Source organism: Schistocerca gregaria, chromosome 1, assembly GCF_023897955.1.
Source record: "Schistocerca gregaria isolate iqSchGreg1 chromosome 1, iqSchGreg1.2, whole genome shotgun sequence".
Lineage (NCBI taxonomy): Eukaryota > Metazoa > Arthropoda > Insecta > Orthoptera > Acrididae > Schistocerca > Schistocerca gregaria.
Window position 1 is genome coordinate 66,307,047 of NC_064920.1, and position 16,274 is coordinate 66,323,320.

General features: G+C 42.3%; 1 protein-coding gene across 3 annotated transcripts in view; it reads right to left on the bottom strand.

The window, feature by feature from the left end:
• Positions 1–14,352, bottom strand: part of LOC126329352 (phosphofurin acidic cluster sorting protein 2) — a 668,535-nt gene extending 654,183 nt beyond the window's left edge. Inside the window, exon 1 of one of the 3 annotated variants that reach the window (XM_049996154.1) lies at positions 14,199–14,352. In XM_049996154.1, coding sequence (XP_049852111.1) covers positions 14,199–14,308 — 110 coding nt within the window. In that variant the 5' untranslated portion in view covers positions 14,309–14,352. The remainder of the gene's footprint in view (positions 1–14,198) is intronic. The other 2 variants (XM_049996187.1, XM_049996211.1) reach the window with 2 other exon arrangements.
• Between the last annotated feature and the right edge of the window lie 1,922 nt (positions 14,353–16,274).

Genomic DNA, 16,274 nt, shown 5'->3' on the forward strand with positions numbered 1-16,274 from the left:
AAGGTTTCCTGTAATTATCGAAGTAATATTGCCTCGTCTGCGTGTCCTCGAGGTACATAGAAAAATACGGCATGCTGTATTTCATTCACGTGAGTACTGCACCGGACTTTAATTGTGGCTGAAATTTCTACTGTAGAGTGTACAATCGGGTACAGATAGACGGAAGGAGGTTTGCGTCACCACGAAATGGTAGAACACGACTATAGAGGGCTGTGAACGACTGAAAAATACTCTAATGCTAAACGTGTTTCCACTCGTTGTCCGGTGGATAGAAGCTTCATAAGAAAAGAACAAAAGGAAGCAGTCCGGTGCAGATTAGAAGAGAAATTTCATATGAGAGATCAGAGAGTTGAGATAAGCGATTCTAGCCCTTCCGGCGAGTTAACCTTTACAGTACACTGCGCTGCGCGGACCATACAAAGCGATAAGGAGGCAGTTTCGTGACGGATAACTCAGAGGACCTACGGCGACACATGGTGTGCTTAAAAGCGCTAAAGCACAAAGATTTTAAAACCTGATGGCTGGACACCTACGCAGAAGAAATGTTTCATCTGACGTGTTAGATAATTAACAGAACGATAATGTACTGTACTAGCGTCGAAAGAGTGATCCCTGACATTTTCTTCTCCTCACTAAATGAAAGACTCGAGTATTTGACAGTCCTATTAAGTAACACACTACACCGGATTTTGTTGCCTTGCTGGGATCGCAAGAAATTGGCACTGCACCTGGATTATAAATAATCCACTTAAGTGCTTCACAAGTTTATTTTGAATGCTGGACTTACCCAGTTTGTTTTATTTAATGTAATCGGTCAAAGTGAAGTTCAAAACAGTCTGTAAATATTTCAATTACTCGAGAGTGCTTTAATTTACGTTTGTCGCTAAGTGTTTATGTTCGTTTTCGAAAACAAATAATAGACTAAATAAGTTTCAGATCTCTGGCGTGAGACTAGTCAAAATCTAGTCACGAGACTCCGTCTCTTTTTTGTTACCCACTGTGATTGCATAGCGTCAAGCGGCCAGGAAGCTACACTATTGAGTTCAATGAGAGCTTGTGAAAGAGAAGCCTAATTTTTTACAATGATTTGTAGAATAGTTTTTTTACAAACGAGAGCGTATGTAGCGCAATCAATTGCAACAACAACAATAAAAATAAGGCCACTTTTTTTTAGGTTTCCTAATGACTCTACAAGGTGTGAACCGCTGCATACAGAATAGTTTATTAACGATTTTATTGTAACGTACAGATATTTACTGGAGAACGTCGTGTTCACTAAGAACAAAAATACTGCTAGTAAGCAGCAGAAGGCCTGACCATTAAGCAGAAAGGCGTCGTATATCTATTCAAAAACGTAAAATTTTCTTCACCACACTTCCAGTCAAATCAGAAAATGTGGAACATGGGGAACTTGTATGGAATGCATTACCTACATTATTTAACGTAGCAGATAATAAGAGAATAAAAGCAACAAATTTGTTTCCCAATTGAGAAGAAACCAATTCCACGACTGCTGCTGCATCTGAGTTGCAAACAGCATTAATCTTCAAGCAAAGATCTTGAAGCAAAGGTAATTACATTTATAAAAATATTTGTGTGTTAGTAAGTCCAGTGAATTGATAAGACCGTGCGAAACATTATGCTCCTTACAAAGTTGTTGCGTGCCAAGGAAAGTGCTTTCCATAACAACAGACAAAAAGGAAATGTATTATTCTGACGCATGAAATATTTTATATTCTCCTGTTTTCAATGGAATAAGTTCCAATTACACACATATTCGCAAGTATTTTATCTTCATTAAGTTATAGCTTACGTCACTGGATCAGGGAGGCCGTTTTCCCATTATTTGAGGATCATTTATGTCTCTTGATAATTTACTGATGTTTGGAACGCAAGAATTTAATAACTATTTCTCTAATTATCTAGAAAAATAATGAAATACAAATTTGGATTTTAGGGCTGCTTTCTCGCCGCTTGGGGCGTTAGTGTCGCACCAGCCGTCAAGGCGGTAACAATCCTCACAGCAGTGAGCGTGGCGACTGTATAGGTTAGGCTGTGCTGTAATGTTGAACTCCAGCTAATAACCCAATAGTTTTCTGCAAACAACTCGTCCAAATTTGACGGAGTACCTGACAGTGAATTATTTTAGCCGATTTACGTCCCCGCGTGGATCTGGGGATAACGCGCTGTCCTGTAGCTCCCCGCTGGTACGATTAAAAGCTTTTTGCTGAGTCCCATATCGGTGTGTCACAGCTAACAGCTGGCAACGCATGAACCTGCGAGTGTCACAGCGCGTAGTGATAGCTGCGTTCGTTGCCCCCGATAGTGACAGACTGCCTTGGCGAGGCCTGATAAGCGAGAAGTAATCATGTTGTTCAGGAAATCAAAGATTTCTACCCAAAAATATAACACGCCGCGCGCCTACTGCTTATCATGAACTCAAATTAGAGCAGTCATAAACCAGGACCTTACTACGGACGCAACACTGCATCGCTGTCAAGCTCGCCCAGTCCGTTAGGAAGTGACCTGCAATTTAATGTGAGAATCTGTCGTGGTGCTACACGCAGTTTTTTTCACATCCTTTCAGTTTTGCCGCAGAGGAAAGGTACGTTAAACACGACAGAAGTTCATCGGTTCTTAGACTCAAATATGAGGACTGAGATCAGAAGATCTGACGTACTCTAAATGAGACTTTGCAAAAAGTGCTACTGATTGGAAAGCCTACATGTCTAGTACAAAATAAGAAAAAAATGAGTGGACACGCGGTAGCGTACTAAAACAGCTTCGGAGAACCGCACAGTATTCCGTCTAGAATTTAGAAGAAACACGTACTGAGTAGTATATGAAACTGAGAATGCATGGCGAACTGAACAACTTTCGGCTGAAATGGACTTTAAACCCGTAAATGGCTACTGGCTACACGTCTGTATCCTGAAAGAAAATACAGGGTATAACGCGTTTTCCTACCACGCACGTTACTGCAAAATTGACTTACGAGGTTCATACGCTACACTATGTTGTCGTACTAAATTTTATTCATACTTACGAAATTATACAGTGTGTTTCACAATTCATGTTACACAGTTCTTGAGGTTGTAGAGTGGCCTTACAAGTTGGGATGAATGATTTACTTCAAATTTTGTACATCTTTAGTAGACCATTAAAACAACAGTATGTGAAAACAGTAAGGTACACTACTCTGGCAATTCCCAGAAACATGCATGAGAAGGTTTACGCGTCTATTATGTGGCTTATGTAACTGCGTACACGCCCGACTTAAGAATTCGTGGTGGTTAAGTGGTTAGCGTACGCCCCAGTAGCTGAGTGGTCAGCGCGACAGAATGTCACTCCTAAGGGCCCGGGTTCGATTACCGGCTGGGTCGGAGATTTTCTCCACTCAGGGACTGGGTGTTGTGTTGCCCTAATCACCATCATCTCCGTCGACACGCAAGTCGCCGAAGTGGCGTCAAATCGAAAGCCTTGCACCCGGCGAACGGTCTACCCGACGGGAGGTCCCAGTCACACGATCATACATATAGTGGTTAGAGCTACGTAAGGCGGATGCGTATGAGGCGACCGTTCGACACCCACTCAAACTTAATTTTTGTAATGCAAGTGTAAATTCTGTGATATTCAAAAAGTTTGCACCTACAATATTCGTTCTTGCTACATTAGCGAAGCCTCACCGCTGCGCAGGTGTCTGCAGTTCGAAGCGAGCAAGTAGTTCCGGGTACCTTACCGCATTGCATGTATAAGGATTTCTCAAATCACGACAGGAACACATTTTCAGGAAACACTATGCGTATATTCGTTTACTTTTAGATAGTTATAAATATGTTCGTTCTAATAATTAAATTTAATTAAAAATAGTTAAGTAGCCAAATAACATGAAATTCACTAAAACTTCTGAAAATACAAGCGGTTTTTTTAAAAATTATATTACCTCTCAAATGTCATAAATAATGTGACCAGAGATGGAAAAACTTGATTAAAAATTAAGTTGGCTCGAACGCTAACCACTTACCCATCATGACTGAAACGTCCGGCACCTGCGCCTGCGCACAATTACGTAAAACTTCTCTTGTGAAAAGTGTTCGGAATTGCCAGAGTAGTGCACCCTACTAGTTGTTTTAATGGCCTATTATATATGTCCAAAGTTTGTAGGGAATCTGTGAGGCCAGCCGGTGTGGACTCCTCTTGTTCGATCAATATTTACCCAGGAACCCCTGTCCGGGAACGTCCTCCAACGACGCTAAAGGACATCAAAGCTACACGCGCCGGAGCCTGTAGATGTATGTATATTCAGGGCGATTAAGTGATGAAGATGATGGACAAGCATAAATGTATCAATTTGAGGCATGGGTCACTGTACAGGAAACTAACGAGTCAAGTTATAAGCGAAAACTCGGAGAGTGGAATACACGTACTGGCACTGTCGCTGGTAAGACTGTAGAGGAGGCAACTTTCGGAGGTGGTAGTATGGATCCGAGCAAGAACAAAATGTCAAGAAAACATTAACTCTAAAATGCTTACCTTAAGAACGAAGAGAACTTGTTCAATCGAGGAGATGTGTTTCACAGTAGCGAAGATGAACGACTACTCGCAGCTCCGCAGTTTGGAGCTCTTGTTTACTGGACTTTCTCTTCCATGTTCTGGTTCAGGCTACCACCTCCTAAAGTTGCCTACACTACAATCTTCACAGCAACAGCAACTACACGTATTCTACTGCCACAGTTATTAGAACGGTTTTCGCTTATAACTTTCGACTCGTTCGTTTCCGTTAGACTCTTACCTCAAACTGATATGTTCATTCTTCTCCATCATTCTAGAAAATTTGTATCATCATCACGGAATCACCCTGTGTATACATACATTTACAGGCGCTGGGCACATGTAAGTTAGGCACTCTGTAGCGTCGTTGGATGAAGTTTCCGGGCATGGGCTCGTGAGTTACACTTTATCTACTAAGTCCCCTCTATAACCTCTAGAAGTAAGTAACACCCTGTATAGAAATGTGTAACATAGTGTCAAAGTAAATCAGAAGCAGACAAAGTCAAGAATGCTAGGTTCGATACTCAGTCGTTGCTAGAACTTGTTCTTTTTCTCGTTAGATGAAGCTTTTGTCTCTGGTGTGTGTGTGTGTGTGTGTGTGTGTGTGTGTGTGTGTGGTGTCCGGGTTCCCGTAAAACAGACTTTCTAAACCATTTCGAAGGTTCGAGCAGTCATTCCGCCAGGAAGGGTATACGACTCGTGTAGTCAACAAGGGAACTGTCCAGGCGTTTCGGAGTGAACCAAAGCGATGTTGTTCGGACGTGGCTGAGATACAGAGGACGGGAACTGTCGATGACATGCCTTGCTCAGGCCACCCAAGAGCTACTACTGCAGTGGATGACCGCTACCTACGGATTATGGCCCGGAGGAACACTAACAGCTGCGCCACCGTGGTGAATAATGCTTTTCGTGCAGCCACAGGACGTCGTGTTACGACTCAAACTGTGCGCAATAGGCCGTACGATGCGCAACTTCACTCCCAACGTCCATGGCGAGGTCCATCTTTGCAACCACGACACCAAGCAGCGCGGTACAGATGGGCTCAACAACATGCCGAATGGACAGGTAAGGACTGGCATGACGTTCTCTCCACCGATGAGTGTCGCATATGCCTTCAACCACACAATTGTCGGAGACGTGTTCGGAGGCAACCCGATCAGGCTGAACGCCTTAGACACACTGTCCAGCGTGTGCAGCAAGGTGCAGGTTCCCTGATGTTCTGGGGTGGCATTATGTGGGGCCAACGTACGGCGCTGTTGGTCACGGAAGGCGCTTAACGCCTGTACGATACGTTTTGCCATCCTCCGTCCGACAGTGCAACCATATCGGCAGCACTTTGGCAAGGCATTCGTCTTCATGGATGACAATTCGAGTCCCCATCGTGCACATATTGCGAATGACTTCCTTCAGGATAACGACACCGCTCGACTAGCGTGGCCAGCAAGTTCTCCAGTCATGAACCGTATCGAAGATGCCTTGGATAGACTGAAAAGGGCTGTTTATGGACAACGTGAACCACCAAGCACTGAGGGATCTACACCGAATCGCCGTTGAGGAGCGGGACAATCTGGACAAACAGTGCCTTGATGAACTTTTGAATAGTATGTGACGACGAATACAGGCATGTATCAATGCAAGAAGACGTGCTACGGGGTATTAGAGGTAGCGGTGTGTACAGCAATATGGACCGCCACCTCTGAAGGTCTCGCTGTATGGTGGTACAACATGCAATGTGTGGTTTTCACGAGCAATAAAAAGTGCGGAATTGATGTTCAGGCTGATCTCTATTCCCATTTTCTGTACAGGTTCCGGAACTCTCCAAACCTAGGTGATGCAAAACTTTTTTTGATTTTTGTAGAAATCAGAGCTCGCATGGAAAGATATAGGTGATCGTTTTTTCCGTGCGCTGTTCGAAATTTGAACAACAGAATTATTGTGAAGGTGGTTCGATGAACCCTCTGCCAGGCATGTAAGTGTAATTTGTAGAATACCCACGTATATGTAAGGGTCCCCCTGAGCGAGATTCAACTCCAACGCGTTCGCGGCCTTCCGAAAAAAAGATCTGCGCCAGCGAAAAAGTTTTGCTCTTGATAAGGAATGTTCCCCATAGGCTTGTTCCTTTTCAAAGGTCACACTCGCGGAATGGCCAAGTTTAATACAAAACTCGATGGCATAACGTTGCTCTAAATTCCCCTATTCCATTCTCATAACACACAACAAAAACGTAAATTCAACTTCAGTGACGGCGCTCTCAAAAATCACGTGACGGTTGCACGGAGCTGAGACGTCTGGAAGGGCTGAACACACCAGTCTACACGAGTACAGCAACTCGGCGCTGCCAGAGTGTTCGCAGCGTTGTCAGTCTCATTACTTTCCTCACATTCTTCGCATAAGCCAATCAGAGGCGAACTGAAAACCATTCTAGCGACGCTACAGACCGGAAATGTGGAAATCCACTGACATAACAAAGGGCACATTCTTGTGGCTCGGTGCTTCGGAAGGAGCTTTTCGGAAACAGCTAAGCTGGTCGGCTGCTCTCGTGCAGCTGTTTTGAGCATCCGTGAAAAGTGGCTGAAGGACGGGGAAACCACGGATGAGCGGCGAGTGTCTGGTGATGTCCGTGCATCGTCACAGGGCGCAGCGCTTGGGAGATCGCCCGCCATGTAAAGCTGGGCAGATTGGAATGCTGGCGCACGTGTTTCGGAGCACACCGTCCAGTGCACACTGTTGAGCATGGCGCCCCGCAGCAGCAGACGACTGCTCGGGGCACAGATGTTAATCCAAAGCCATCGTCAATTACGAATTATTCGAGTTCATACCTTGGATCAGTGGAGACGTGTCACCTGCTCGGGTGAATCACGTCGATGGTCGTCTTCCAGGTGAACGGTTGTTAAGAACATGCCCCACGCCGGTGGTGGCAGTCTCGGGTTATGGGGTCCATTCAACTGCTATTTCACGAGATTTGTGGTAACGCGACAGCTATGGTACGTGCCTACCTTCCAGTAGGATAACTCCTTTATTACAAGGCCAGAATCGTGCTACAGTGATGCGAGCAACGTGACAGTGCACTCACGATATCTTTGACACCAAAGTCACCTGATCCGAACCAGATGGAAACATCAGACGTTACCGGCCGCCAACTTCTCACGCACAAACCACAGGCCCGTAATTTACGTGAACTGCCTGATCGAGTCGTACACATCTGGGCCACATACCGCCTGAAACCTAACAGTGACCTGTCGATTCCGCGGCACGTAGTATTGTTGCTATTGTTCCAAAGGTGGGCAAACACTTAAGTCAGCGGTCACAATTTGATGGCTCATCGGTGTGCATCCGGTATTACACTTCCGACAACAAAACAGTGACGATAACAACTACTTCGAACAGCCTCTGGAGCAAACGGAAAATAGGGGCGTGCCACACGAAGCACCTTTGAGTTGTGAAGAGAAACAACACTCCAACCACAATGGGGTGGACACTCGTTTCGAGAACAACTAGTGGCAGCTTACAAGTGTGCTGAATGCCAGTAATGAAAGATACAGTTCGTAACAGATAACGAAGAACTGCAGGAAAACTGCTGCGAACCAAGGATAGGGCTTAACGACCCACGCCGTAAAAGCGGTTCTACGCAGAATGCTCTGCAGAACCTCCATTACTGCGCGACACCGACTCCTGAAACGTAGACGATCATCCCATGGAGACTGCATTTGGTTCCACGAGATGAATCGTAACTCTCAAAGTTGTGAACAATATGTATCCTACAGAGCGTCCAAATGAAAGCAGCTGATTTCTTGATACTGATACCTTACAACGCTTATCTCTCGTGATTTTGAAGTTCAGTACGAGTTAAGACGAATTTTCTCTCTCGAATCTATACAGCGTGCAATGGAGGCTATCCTTGAGACAAGTCACTGCATACAAGCGCGTAGGATTCACATTTCTATAGAGTTAAAATTAATTTCGCGCCATATTTAGAAGGGTTTGGACCCAAGCACCAGATGATGGTTTCGTCTTTAGAGGGTTCTCACAGGTGGGTCATTAGAGTCTGTATTTTTTTTACTTTGTGCCTTATGCCTGGCGAGGTAAGCAACGACATGCACAGATAGGTTCCTTAAGCAAATGCTATATAAACATAAAACAAGTTTTTGTTAAAATTTGTTTGAAAAGCAAGCACAAACAAGAATTTGTAGCAATTACATAGGTGTACCGCTAATGGAGCAACTGAACGGAATAAGAAACACCTGAAACTCAACACTGAACAGACCGCTCAGACTTATTTAAAATCTTTGAAACACCTTACCCAACAGTTCGCTTATGCGTCCGGACAACATACTCAACATTATGATCGCATCCACACTCATCTTGTTACTTAAGATATAGCCAAGGTCTCGATCTACACAAAAAGCTGCACTTTCTTCCGAGAACGAATAAGACTGTAATGTGCCGTAGCAAACATAGTATAGGTTTTAGAGTACGTCAAAATTGTGGATTCTTGCGGCAGTAGTTGTGGTCATTTACGTATATAATACAGAATATAACGTGAGTAACATAACAATATTGAACAAACATTCCTCTAACGCTTAATATAATCTTTTAATGTACTAGGAGGTATAGACGCAAATTTAAATACGCCTATTACACTTCTCACTTGCAGACGCTTTTCTTTTTACCCAGTATAAGTAAGGCGAACAGATTGCCGTAGGGGGACGGAAAAATTCCAAATTCCAACAATGTTTGCATTGTTCAGCCCTAGTTTTACTATTCAGGTTCTTGGCAACGAAGATTGAAACTTAAATTTCTTACAGTCGGAACAATAATATAGAAAAAAAATTAAAAATGTCTGCAACGAAATGAATGCTGCAGCGGATATCAGACAAGACACTAGCATACTTTCCCAAAAAAAAAAAAAAAAAAAAAAAAAAAAAAAAAAAAAAAAAAAAAAAAAAAAAAAGGTCTAAGAAAGTTCTGGAGAATTATCCATCCTACCAAAAGAAACACGAAAAATTACAGTATCAACTGTTTCTTATAAAACAAAGTTTGATGCATTTTTTCCTTCATGAGAGGGCAGAACGTAAACATTGCATAAAAATTTGTCCCCAGTGGACAAGGAGATATGCGTTGGCGCGTACTCTAATTTGTATCCAAATGACTCAATCACCGTCTCAATGCCGTACAATTTTGTTGTTTGTGGTTGCCTAATGGTGCAAAACAGCTGAAATTATAAGCGCATGTGTCATACATTAAAATGGCCAATTACGAATGAATTTGAACTCGATAGTATTCAGAACCTAATCGAATGGAGTAGAGGGACAGCTAAAAACGATCTTTGAGGAAGTTGCTCAAACGGTTGAAAATTAGACATCCTCCGCCGTAGTACTACGACGAACAAAAAGTAAAACGCGGTCTATAGCTCGTGCAGTATCTTCTACAATATCTGATAACTCAAATGGCAATCATACAATTAAAACGTCAACGGTTATAAAATCGGCATTGGATCAGAAAATAGTGCACTGTCAATGGTTGATTCTAGTAAGCACAGAGCGGTGTGGTGTCTCCACTTAGTACAACGAATCCAATGCCTCCACTCGCTCGCTGATGTGATGTTCATTTGGTCCCTGTGCAGGTCGGGAGTGTGGGGGAATGTAGCTGACGACGCTGCTGCTGCCGCCTAGGCTGCAGCCCAACTACCTAGCCTTTTAACTGTTCTGTCCCTTCAGTAGGAAGGTCACTGTGGCATATGGGAACAAACTCCCTCTCGCCCCCACGCTTCACGAGGAGATACTTCCAGCTTGGCTGCGTAGTGGGCACCGTCGGGAGTTGTTGCTTAGTTTGGGCTCCGCAATTCCCTTCTTTCCTAACATAAGGAAACCATTTCTCGTAATGACACAATATAGCAATAGTAGTAGTCGTTCACGAGCCAGTTGGTGACGAGCAAGTAGAGACGCATATATGGCTAGCCTCTGATTTTTGTGATTTTGGCTTGGAGCATTCTGTATTCCAACACGCGATTTTTTTTTTTTTAACCTTGTATGTAAATGACGCACGATGGTGGAATCGTCACAGTTCATCACATTTGCCAGTACCGTTGTAGACTGTTGTGGATAATTATGGACTAATGCGTTTAAATGACCGTCATCAAACCCCGAAGGTCTTCCCGGAAGTGGCGTCACTAACGTCAAAACGAGAAAGTCATTTCCTTGCCGTGTTCTGCCCAATGGCATTATCCCCAAATGTTTCTGGATGCCCCCGTTGCTGTGACCCCTCTACTGAACTCAAACAGAAGAATATGTCAGAAATGGTCCGATTTCTCCACTTGGCACTCCATTTTCTAGCGTCCACAGCTCCACACACTACGACCAAATCATAAAATGACATTGTGTAGAAAACAGCAAAAGTGAACTACAAATAAACAGTAACAGTCGATAAATAAACCCAAAGCAATCGGTATAACATGCAAAACAAAAACGCAACGAACTTATGCACCAACCTAATATTAATTATCAACGGAAACCACCATAGCTGCATTTGTGGCTGCTGGTGCCAGTTTTGTCTCTAATATATGTGACAACCGTAGCTTTTGTATCACGATATCGGCAACGACTCGGCAACCTCATGATCTAAGTGGGAAACCGCCAATGACAATAAATGTGCAATAAAACAGCTGTGGTGGCTTTCACCAATCAATAATCATATAAACTATAACTTCAACAATTATAATTTGTAATGCTGCACCTTAACTCTCGTTTCATAATTTGTTTCGAGTATAACAAAGGTTTGGTGATTACCTGATTCGAACTACAAAATCACGTGACCATAACCTTGCTTGATAAAATACACTAGTAATATGGAGCGTTGAGATGAATGACATGATCTGCACAGGACGAAAATTACTACAATAAAATTGTAGCTCCATTCTGGTAATGTACAAACCATCTCAGTTTGCACTAAAAAAAAACAAAAAAAACTGAAACGATGCTGCGCTCGATTCGTAATTCTACTGCAGGAATTTTCCTCGGCAATTTTCGCAACCAATGGCGCGTTCCGGCATTTACGCGACCGTAATTTATGCCACTAATGGCAATTTACACCAATGACCGCGTTTCTGCTCTTGAGCAACGTTCTAATGCGTACATGACGTATGTGAATAAAATTTTAAATCTAACGGTCGATGCGTGCGTACTTACAGTATGCATTATAGTTCAGGTCAGTAACCCTTACGTCTCGATACAATTGTATTAGCTGATTTCTGGTGACGTTCCAGTTTCGAAGTGTCATACTATACGGTGTACAAACACTTCCCCAGAAACAACCAGTTACTAACGCCTGATATCACTTCGCACGGGTCACACGTATGTTCCACTTTCCGTGGAACGAGTTAAATTATGCTTGTTCAGTGTAGTATATTTCCTCATCCAAACTACAATTTTGATTGGGCGTCCATTTATTGAAGCATTAAGTGCAAGGGCTGCTTGAACTAAAAGCTCGCACAGGACTCAAGCCCTGCAGAATTACAACACGTACTGGAAATTAGCGGTACGTCCAGAGAAATAGGCAGTCGCCAAGACACTTTTTTTTAATAACTTACTTGCGATTGAAACAAACCAGTCGTCTACATTGTGGGGGCCTCGTATTAGTTAACAATGGATAACGCATTATTACCAAGGATAAGTTGAAAGACAGAGCCTATTGAAGGCAGTTCGGTGGTTATTTCGCAAATAGTTCTGCAGAATTTATTTTCGTTGCAGCCGAAACAGTGTAACAGCATTCAGAACACGCTAGGAAGACGCACAGATACGCCCATTCACAGTTTCGCTAGAGTCCAAGCAGCGACCATCACTGCTTAAGATAAGTAGGGAAGTTGTCGAACCATCGTGTCAAAAAAAAATAACTCTCTTGTAAGGTTTAAAACTCATAAACCACCAATTACCCCACTTTCAGAGGCACGACACGAGTTCATGCACTGCTACCGAAGGCATGACTTGCCGCATAAATGTTTACCAACTTATTCTGCGAATATGATCATTTAGCTAAAAAACGTGTAGGGGGGGGGGGGGGGGTGTATGTCTACATTTTGTACCGGCCAATGGAATCCGAAACATAAGAACGAACAAGGAATGACGAAGACGGAGCAAAATTGAACATGATCCAACATCTATAAACCAAGTGGCAAAAGCAAGAATTCATTCATTGCAGAAAATGAATATTTTAATAATCATATAGAGGATTTTTGAATATAAGTGTTCGCACGTTCAGCAGCTACTGTACTTATTGTCGCAACCAACTTAAGAAAAAAGCCTTTTTATCTAAAGGTCTTAGTAGTTTTCAATTTACTGCATAACGTTCATATTACTGTATAAACAGAGATAATGGGCAACTGACATTGCATCTATCACAAGCAAAGCTCTTGCAGAAGTGGCTTCCAAATATGTTACTTAAGGTATTTGAGAATCAGCAGCTGTCATATTACAGTTGAGCGATGTGGTGTCTAACCATAACCCAGGAAGTCCGTCAATCAGATTTCGCGCACTTACTGTCTACTTCAGAGCGGTAAGTATACCGGCATACTGCTATTATATAACTGTGTTCCTTTGTTCATAAAAAAACTGCTGGCGTAATGAAATTGCTATTGTTAACTTAGCTCTCTGTTATGTTTGTGACGAATTTAAAAGGTAATAAACAACAGACAAAAAAATCATTATCCTTTTTTTTTTGGAAAGACTGGATGCTTACCTCGACAAAACACTAAAATTCAATTTCCTTCAAATGTAATTTTATTAATGGTAATTCACATCTACACTGCGCCGTGCTGTATGCATTCCAAGCACGAACTAACAAGTCAGCTGGCTGTTCGTAGGAGCCAAATATATTTCATGGCAAAAGCGCAACTCAGTAACGGATCCTTACAACGTAATAACGTATATAATACTTGATAAGACAACGGACTGTCTCAGCTATATAATTCTTACTACACTGAAGCGCTTACGCCCTCCAAAATATACTACAGTGGAATTTCAAACACTGACTGCACTACCAAACTAAGCATAGTACAAAACATTATGCTTAACAGAATTAGCTAAGCTGTAAAATAACAGTGCTTCGTTTTATAAACAGTACCCAGGGAGTTAGCAAAAACTTATGTACGTCTAAATTGTAAGACACACACTTCACTCCCATATTTTGACATAATATAAACAAACAAGTACACCATTCCATGAATCATTCATTCAAGATATAAATGCTCAGACGACGTATGCAAATAACTTTGATTCATTAATCCCTGAGCATAGAGTTTAAACACACTAAGCACAGTAAGACTTCTGCAGAAAACTGCAAGCAGCATCATTAGAAAGTAAACAAAACACGATCCAGTAAGAATAACGGCCGTTGTTGACATGTAAGCTGTAAGCCAACAAGAGGGAGTCTACGATGCATTTCGTGACGTATTAATAGTTCTTTCTCACTGTCTCTCCAATGGCAAACATCAAGATGCTGACAAGGATTTACAAACAATATTTGGCGGCAAGGTACTCCACGAGACACAGTTCACTGACAATGTCAACGAACGTCAGTGCCAATATCGAAGTGAGAGGAGCAGGCAAAATAAACGGTAATTTGCTTTGACTATCTGATTTTTGTGCGCGTCTTACCTTGGAATGCAGTTTGAGGGAGTTCTATCCACTTCCCATGTGGCAAAAAGCTTCATAGGAACGGGCTTCATCCCCACGATTGGCGGCGGCTTACTCGCCTTTTCCGCCATGTTTACGCCGACTGACCAAAGATATTCCGGCCGGGCGAGATTATAGCATTGGTTTCCAAATCGTCGTTCAGAGCGCGCTGAACGGATGGAGCTCCGTAGACTGCTTGTAGTGCCATCTGTTACGGACTGCGTCAATTCACAACGAGAAGTACTGCAGGAGACCGCTAATACAAATACGCTTTAGCGGCTTACTGTGTGAATTTAAAGTGATTACCTTCAGCACAAACATTTAACCAGCTAATCTGCTTTTACATTGTTTCCTACGACTGGTTCGTACAGCCTTTAACGTAAAATAATTCAAGTGGTATTTAGTTTTCCTTATAAATTTAGTTCCAACTCGTATTTTATTTATTTGGAACTTGTGAAAGGAACTAGATACCTATGGGGTGTTCAACAGTCATATTATCGTTCAAACATATTCTCATTTCAGAGTATCTGTTATATCGAAACATCTAAATTAATTTGATGTGCATATAATAATTTTCCACTAACACGCAAGAAACGTAAACAATTTACTCAAAAGATCTGCTATACAGTGTGTTTCCGTTAGTGCGTGCAAAAATGTAACAGGACATAGCGAATACTCCACTGAACAATTTGAGATGGGATCTTGGGGTCGGAGCAACCTTCTCTACCGCTTTGTCTAGCACTACTGTTTTTCAGTTTATTTGCAACTAACTTGCGTACAAGTTTACTGTGCTGTTTATATATATATTCTTTATTTCCTGTGAGGAAACAAAGAGGACGAGCCAAATATGCCCCCGGAGTTTGGGGAAGTACGTTGCAATGCTCTTGCTGCTGAAAGGCTGTGCAGGGAACGATTTCCTAACAGGCATCATCCATCCATCACGACGCGTGTTTATTTCTCTCGATCGACGACTGCGGGAGACTTGTTCATTGGAAAGAGGAAACGAGGGACCTGTCAACATCAGGACCACTCGCACGCTCAATTTTGAAGCGGAGGTACTGGAAGGCGTTGCAGCAGGTTCCACAACTACTACTCGTGTTGAACGTGATATGGACGCTGCACATACTATCGTGGGTCGAGTACTCTACGAACAACAATTGCACCCATATCACGCACGAGTCCATGCAGTGCTTGTGACTGATTTTGCTTCAAGGGTCGCATTGGGTCAGTGGTTGCTCCAACAATGGATTGATCGACAAGATTTCCTCCAAATCGTGCTATTTACTGACGAGGTCTCATTTGATCGTGTTGGAATTTCGAACAGCACGAATAGCTATGTGTGGAATGAGGAAAACCTCCACGCTGTTGTAGTGTCTCACCACTAAGTACGTTTTGCTGTGAATATCTGGGCCGGTATTGTAGGTGACAGTCTCAATTGGATCACATCTTCTATCTGGTCGTCTGAATGGCCATCTCGTACCAGACAAGTGTAACAACAGATGTTGGCATGGTATTTATTTAGCCATCCGTTGACAATAAATATTGTATGGATGTTGTAAAGGGTACATGTAAGCCATTTCAAAGAAATGGGACACTAACAATATATACGTAAAAAAAGTACAAAACAAAATAATACAATGAAGTTTATAATAATACTATGAAATTAATATAGCCTATATACATCCCTGCATGTTATTTTAAATGCATAGTCTGTTTTTCATAAGGCTTTAGTTTTGTTCTCCCCAAACGACAAGTCCTTATATACACAACACTGCTTAAATATATATTTACACCACACAACAGCTGTCCTTCAAGTATGTAAATGTAATGAATTATTAGGTAATGAATGATTAGGTACAGATAGAGTATTTTCCATTTTGCCTTTATAAATACCATCAGAAAAAATTATTGACCTACGTAGTCATTTACAGAATAAAAACATTGTTCTACTAGACATTTTTTAAATTCTGTTTTAAATTTATCATATTCTAACTGCTGGATGTTGACTGGCAGTGTGCTGTACAGTTTTGCACTGATATGGCTCACATGCCTTTGTGT